At 31.1% G+C, this 7,757-nt stretch overlaps 1 protein-coding gene and 1 long non-coding RNA gene across 2 annotated transcripts; both read right to left on the reverse strand.

The window, feature by feature from the left end:
- Positions 1 to 2,865: 2,865 nt before the first annotated feature.
- Positions 2,866 to 4,079, reverse strand: LOC143084280 (uncharacterized). The gene is made up of 3 exons (XM_076260689.1): positions 3,977 to 4,079; positions 3,545 to 3,771; positions 2,866 to 3,104 (listed from the first exon to the last, which is right to left on the reverse strand). Exons 1-3 carry the CDS (start codon positions 3,985 to 3,987, stop codon positions 2,866 to 2,868), a joined length of 477 nt encoding a protein of 158 aa, XP_076116804.1. The 5' UTR covers positions 3,988 to 4,079.
- Positions 4,080 to 4,543: 464 nt separating this feature from the next.
- Positions 4,544 to 6,867, reverse strand: LOC143083724 (uncharacterized). The gene is made up of 4 exons (XR_012980856.1): positions 6,712 to 6,867; positions 5,916 to 6,012; positions 5,474 to 5,584; positions 4,544 to 4,764 (listed from the first exon to the last, which is right to left on the reverse strand). It is a non-coding gene; the product is annotated as an uncharacterized LOC143083724 (long non-coding RNA).
- Between the last annotated feature and the right edge of the window lie 890 nt (positions 6,868 to 7,757).

Raw genomic sequence — 7,757 nt, forward strand, 5'->3', positions numbered from 1 at the left:
ACTTCCCTAAATGTAGAAAACGGCAAGAAGGGCGATACAAGCAAGACTGTACACGAAGGGGAGCTACGAAAAGCAGATCCATCAGACGCAGTCGCTTCACTGTCAGCCACATCTCCACTCGCACCAGAAGACCAGGTCGAAGCCGATCCCTCGGTGGCAGAAAGTACGGAGGCGCAATTCCCCTGTACAATCTGTGAGAGAAACTTCAAGTCGAAAATAGGCCTAGGCCAACACGAACGACATGCACATCCGGATCTGAGGAACACTCACCGGATCCAAAATGTCAAACAGGATAAAGAACGGAAACGGGTGAATCGAACAAGAATCGAAGAAGTCGGCTCAAATACTGACAAAAAGCCCAAATCCAAACCAAGGGGAGTCTGGAGTGAGGACGAAGTCAAAAAGCTCCAAGCATTATGCGAAGAGTTGGCGGTACTAAAAACATTAACAAGGCAATAGCTTTGCACTTGCCGGGAAAGACAAATAAACAGGTGTCCGACAAACGTAAAAGTTTGAAAGACGCATGCAAGTCGAAACCGGATAAGGGTGTTACGGACCACGTCGCGACGGCGGTGCCGCTACCTACCAAAGCAAGGGAGCATCTAACTCCCGAGGCGCTACTCGAACAGTACACAGCAGAAGTGTGCGATAAGGGTGCCGAGGAAACGGTAGGAAAAAGCGCACAAATCTTACGATCAGTCTTAAGTGGTGAGGATCCCGGGGCTATCCAGTTGGAGCTACTGCGTTTCATAATCGAAAATCCAATTTAAACATAAGGTGACCAGAGGTAACTTAATCTAATTACCAGAGGTCACCAAATCCAATATTAACAAAAGGTGACCAGAGGTCACCAAATCCAATATATGAATAAGGTGACCAGAAGTTACCCCATTCTAGCATGTTAAGGACACCAGAGGTTATCAAATCCCATTTCTAGTTAAGGTGATATCTTCTAAACAATCAATTATAAACTGAGTATTCTCATCTATTCAATTAATTGCCTATCTGTTTCAATAATTATTCTAGACTTAATTTGTAACAAAATTCAGATCATAAATTCATAATCAAGTCTATAATGCAACCTATCTTTTTGTACTCGAGGTCTACAAATGTATATATAGAAAATGAACAAGTGTGTTAACTGCAAATGGAAATGTGTAGTTATCATTTTAATATACAGAGAAATGACACATCATAAGTAATTGAAAAAAAAAACATGATTCAAACACAAACATACTACCAGCTGTTCAAAAATAGATTTTGTTTGAATATAACTATATGGACACGGGGAATATGTCAAAGAGACAACAACCCGACCACAACAACTCAAGGTTGTGCAAGTTTCATATTTCTCTGTGTACTAAATAATAAACCTATCAAAGCAAACTGACATGTAATCAATCATTTTAAAATTATTAGCATCGTTGGAATACTAACTATAAACTCATATACAATCTACTTCTTACTGGTCATAAACTTGAAACAATCCACACTACATTTTTATCGGAAAGCTAGGTAGAACAATTGACTTATAATTATTGATGTACAAATTACTATTTAATTTGGCCTCACAATTCGACTTTGTCCTATGTTTTATTGTTGATATGTATAACATTGCTTTTCTCATGTATTTTTCAACGGTTTAACATGCTCTATTTTATTGTAGCTAGGAAACATTTGAAATTATTGAATACAATTTTTGTTATTAATGATATAAATTAAACATTATAGTACCAACATATTAAAACATTTTAAAAAGAATATTTAAGTCAATAAAATAAAATGCATTCTTGTAAAGTCTTTTCTTTGTTTAGATTAAATGATTCTTATTGAAACTAGAAGAATTAAAATGGTGTCATTATATAAAATTATGTAGGTAAAGAAATGTCCTGTAATAATAAAATTGCTGTCTTAACTTATATTTGCAGAGAAATTATTGACCATATTATAGGCGAACTAAATAAAACAAATGTTAACAAGGCAATGCATGGGAAAGTTTTTGAGGCCTTTTGGAAGACAATAGAGACAATGCTGCCAGGTAATAATTTATTAGACACATCACACGCATTATATTAACTTAAAACATATTTGATCATTTGCTTAAAAAATATAACCTACTTGAGACAGCAAACAGACCTAGACCAATGTAATAATTAGCCAATGTATCTGCTTGACAAAATCTTCATTAGGAATAGGTATTGTTGTATCAAATTATATACATTTGGTAACATCAGTATCTTTGCAAAACATTTCAAGAGCAAACTGTATATGTCCTACATTTAAAGCCTTTAGGCACCAATGTAACATATACAATTTTTGAATGAATATCAAGAAAAAGCAGTTTTTCAAAATCAGTATAATATTTCATTATTTTTTACATTGAAATGGTTTACGAATGGATCCTTTCTTTCTGTGGGTAGATTTAAAACTGCCATCATCATTATCTGTACGCCCCCGTTTTTTTTCAGAACACACTTTCGGCTAACTGAATAGTCATGATCAGTTTTTGAACTTTTGGATTTTCTGATTGGAAACAGTGGTTGTTGCTTTCGCTTTCTTGTTGTTTTGGAAAAGTTGGTTGTCTTACACATATGTAATGCCGTTGTGAGTGCTTGTAAAATAGTTTTATTTTTTTTCACGTCAATTGTCTGAAAATTTTTATTGTTTACATATATATTGATTTACTCATTTTTTCTTGTAATAGCCTGGTCGGTTGTTTCTTTGTCTTCCTTTAATTGTTGTCTTGTTTCATCAATTGAAGTAGACTCTATGTCAGGTGATGGAACTACCATTTTTGCTACCATCACACAAAAACAATGTATACCATGGCTATTGGCAAAACATATACATTTGAATAAGGTCAAATTAACAACTGATACAATGTATACCATGGCTATTGGCAAAACATATACATTTGAATAAGGTCAAATTAACAACTGATACATTTCCCAATCTGGACAAAACCTCTACCTGGTTGTTATCTTTGTCATAAAAATATTGTTCTGCATTAAATACATTCATTGCTTCTGATCTGCGCTCTACAGTGAGGTCGATGTTCCTTTTAGAAGCAATCAATTCAGCTAAATGAACATGCTTACACATTCCTGAAAAATAGTAATGGAACATAAATAAATGCATTGTACCCTAGCTTATGGTTTACTTCCAATTGTACAAACTTTAAACAAAACCACCAATGAACATTCAGTAAAGATTTACTTAAATTGGATCGCATCGTTTTAGACAAGTTGATGAGGCAAATGATTATCTGCACTTGCATAACCCGATGACGGTTGATAAAGCCTTGTTGGAAGACAACAAAACCGGGGAGACTCATAAAACCAAAGGACATTTACAACAACAGTAAAAAAACAATAATAAACAACACGAACTATAAACCTGAAGAAAAATTAGGTGCTCCAGAAGGGTAAGCATTTCCGGGACCATTTACGGCACCCGAAATTAATTATCTTGATTTCAACAATTCATACTTGATGGTGTACTTTTGAACATTGTTGAACTGACTTAAGATAATAAAAAAACTTACCTCTTGTTGTTGCAGCTGGACAGTTGCACACTACATTGACAATGTCCACATTATAAAACGTCCCAAATGCTGTCTGTGATGGAACAGTGCATTCTGTGGAAGAAGTCCATTGCACAGTTTGGTCGAGTCCTGCCTTGAGCATATTCTCTGCTGTCAATTTACTTTTGTCTTCCCTTTGTCCTCCCATATTTTTCAGGCGACCAATCTTTTCGAGTTCATCTAGATAGCTAAAATTACGATGTTTTTTTATTTATTTTTGATTATGAAAACATAATTCAAAGACCTATTAATAAATTATTTCTTAAAAAATTGAATTTACAGTATTTAATACTCAATGTATTTGCATCTTAAATTGAAATGATCTTTCTAATTTCAGACGATTCAAGTGAACGATAAGAAGAACAGGATTGTGACAAATTTAAAATTACTTACTCATAAAACATAGTTACATTTCAATGGAGTAGGATTAGTAAGTCCTCTACTCTGATATTGGCATACCCACCAAGGAAGTGGTATTTCATGCCCAGGAAAAACCTGAAAACGGCAAAATTTTAATGACTTTGAATTAGTTTTATGATTTATGTTTGAATGTACAAATAGAAAGTACATAAAATTTTAATGTGTATACATTTGAATGTTATAAGTAGCATTATATTTTTTCTTTTAATGTTCTCATACACATCAGGTTTTGCTAAACTACATTTTTCATTTTGTCTGCTTTTATGTAATTATCGACTTGCATTGACGATTATGATATTTGTATTAAATTTGCATAACCCTATCATGAAAAAACGGCAATAATCTCTCCGTATAGTTAAAAATTGTATAGTTTATATCATTTTAAGTCTTTGGTTACCCACGAAGAAGTAGGATTTAGACAAAGTGTAACACTTTTAATACTTCAGGTCATAAAAACAGAGACAGTTCAGAAAATTTATCCCCACAATAAAATATACTTAGTTACTATTATCAAACAGATAATAAAAAGATGATGCTTAAAATTTCGATCTTGTAATATATAAGGTGTATAGTAATATAATGTATTAATAACCTTTCAACTAAGTTATTTGTATCTTGATCTTCATAAAAACATGTCTTCCATAGTTGGCCCATCGACATCCCCACTTGTCAGTACACCAGTTGCCTAACAAGTAGTCTGTTATTTGTTTGGAATGCATCTTCTCTTGCAACATTTGAACTTTTTGAGAAAAGTCTTCTTTCTGATAAAAAATTATATTGACACATTTCTTTTGAGTATAGAAACAGAATTTATAGATTAAACACCCATGTACTCATAAGCATTGTACATTTATAGGTAAGATCTTTAAATCGCATTAAGCAACTCTTTGTACTTTCTAAATTATTTTACTGATATAATTCAATAGAGATTCATTGCTATATGTTTTACTGTTGTTTTTTTTTTTTTGTTTTTTTTTATCTTTTATCCACTAGAATTCATTGATTATATTTTTTTTATTATTATTATTGCGTTTTAATTGACTCATTTTGAAAAATCTTGTTGATATGATTTATCATCTTTTGATATTTAAACAATTACAATATTGGAAAAAGAGAAAAAGATCCCACTGATCATGCTGATGTCTCATTTCTACAGGGATTTTTCTTATAATATTAACATATCAATAACCAATCGTGTTTCATTGTGAAGCCAGAAACTCGTGATTAATTTTTAAAAACAATGTTTCACATCCTCTGCATATAAGACTGTTATAAAAAAAAATATCAGATTCAGGTCCAGTTATACAATGTAAATTAACATTCACCTAGTACATATTTAATATTCGAATACATTATTTGAATTTGTCAGGAACAACTAAAAATTATTGACCAATTTAAAAATTATTCTATTTTACTGTGGTATCATAGGTTCTTTATATTTTATTTGTCTTAACTAGCACGTTTGATTACCTTGGTACATATTTTCATAGTTCTGATATAGTAAATAACTTTTTTTCTGGTTTGTGCGTGCATGGGTCCTGATACACCAGATTCTTTTTTATTCAAACATCTGTACACAGCCTGTAAACCAAATCATTTATATTTAGTTCATGTCTTAAAGATTTCTTGATAATAATAATTTAATATTGTCTTAAATATATCATGACTAATTATTTTTCAACAAGATAATATTTGATCTATGAGTATTAATGCGAAAGAGTTGATTTATTAAATCAAAACTGACCTCAGGCTTATAAACAAAAACAAGATATAAAATGTTAAATCCAATGCAATTAATACCTATTGATTCAATAGAGTGAAATTTCACAGAATAACTCTCATTTCATAACTGATTTTTTTCCCATAAAGAATAAGGTAAAATGTATGATAAATATATTAAATGATATAATACCTGTAAAACATGAAACCAGCAAAGTAAAACGGAGCTGTTTGGGAATACTTCATTAATTGCGCTGATTTCTTTGGTATCTCTGTCTACCATAAAAGATCTAGTAAACAAAATGTAACACTGCAGTATCAACAATTTGTACCTTTATCTCATATTGGTTTTATTCTATAATACTATTTGTTCATTTGTAAATAATTATGTAAATTCTTATTTTTTTTTTATATCAATTAGATTCTCAATTTGTGATTGAAAACTTTGGAAACAAGCCCAACAAAGCTTTAATTATTATGTTATATGTAAACCTGACTATGAATTAATCTTACATGCTTTGGTTTTATGGCCTTCCATAGATCACTCTCAAAAGTTTTTAAGGAAATTGATGTTTTTGTAAGTTTCATTAGTCCATGAGATAAATATTATTATGCAAAATTATTTATCTGATATTCTTTGCCAAAATTCAACTGAAATTGTTGTTGACCTTAATTGTATTAATTTTGATATGCAGGAAAAAATGTTTCTTTAGATGAATCTTTCATAGCATTGTCTATTGGTCAATTGTCAAATAAATATCACTGCAAGAATATGTGAATAATGTCATAGTTTAACCTGTAATTTTGACAGACAAATTAATTAAAAGATATAATTGAACGGCCTTCATTTATCTTTTATATCCATATCAGGTTTGGTGTTGACTCCGAATAATGTAACTAATTGTAAACAAATAATAAGACGAAAATGAAAAGTGTTAATAAGCAATGATATTGAATTCGAAATATTGTCAACTTTGATACCCACAAACCTTGGACAGAAATCAAATCCATGATTTTCAACCGTAGTCTTCAGAGATCTCAGAAATATTTTGACAACTTCACCAGTATCATCTGACGAGATACAGTACGAAAGAGGAGTGCCCCGGCCTTGCTGTTCATCTCTTGCAACAAGAGCATAGAATGAATAACCATAGGCAGTTAATCCATAAACAAAGAAAAAATATGCTGTAAGTTTATTGTCACACAGTTCATTTTTTTTACACGTATCAATATTGTAAATTGAAATTTCCATGATTATATATAAGTATATACCTTTATATGTAGCATCTAAAAACACCACATTTTCTGCTAGTTTCATCATTCTCTTTCTTTGTGCTTCATTCTGGTAAATGATTTCTAATGGCTGTACTCCCCTAAATGTTACATATTTAATGTCTAGAAGTATGAGTATGAATTATATATTTTATGTTGAAATCATGTTCATTTAATGAAAGAGAAGACGACAAACTAGCTACATTGTACTCATATTATATAACCTCAATTAAAACTGAAAAGACAAAAATGTAAAATCTATTGACAAAATATATGACTTGTGAACAAGTGTAGCACTAAAAACACTTAAAAGGATAAAAACCAAAAATACAAAGCATCTATTATAAGAAGTCAGATATACGTTCAGTCTACAGAAAACTCATCTGTACAGCTCTCATTGAAACATTTTACGGACAAAATCATATTCGAAATTGGACAGACGAGTACTATAAAAAAATGTCATTTGAACATAAGGCAATCCAGTCATGTCTGAAGAACAAAACAGGATATCAATCAGTAATTTCTGAATTACTCTTTATCAGCATTATGTTTATATCAGTCATTATAATTTACAAAAGTACATTATTATATAAGAACAATTACTCTTTCAATTCTTGGTAGAAAATTATCTCTTCCTTCAGTATTTGTGTGCATAGCTCGTGTACAGCTACAGCATCATTCTGTTTAATTCTAAAACAAATGAGGAAATAAAAAATTTAACCAACTTTTGTAGAAATATCATAGATCAATACAAGTACTGACA

Source organism: Mytilus galloprovincialis, chromosome 7 (genome assembly GCF_965363235.1).
Source record: "Mytilus galloprovincialis chromosome 7, xbMytGall1.hap1.1, whole genome shotgun sequence".
NCBI classification, from domain to species: domain Eukaryota; kingdom Metazoa; phylum Mollusca; class Bivalvia; order Mytilida; family Mytilidae; genus Mytilus; species Mytilus galloprovincialis.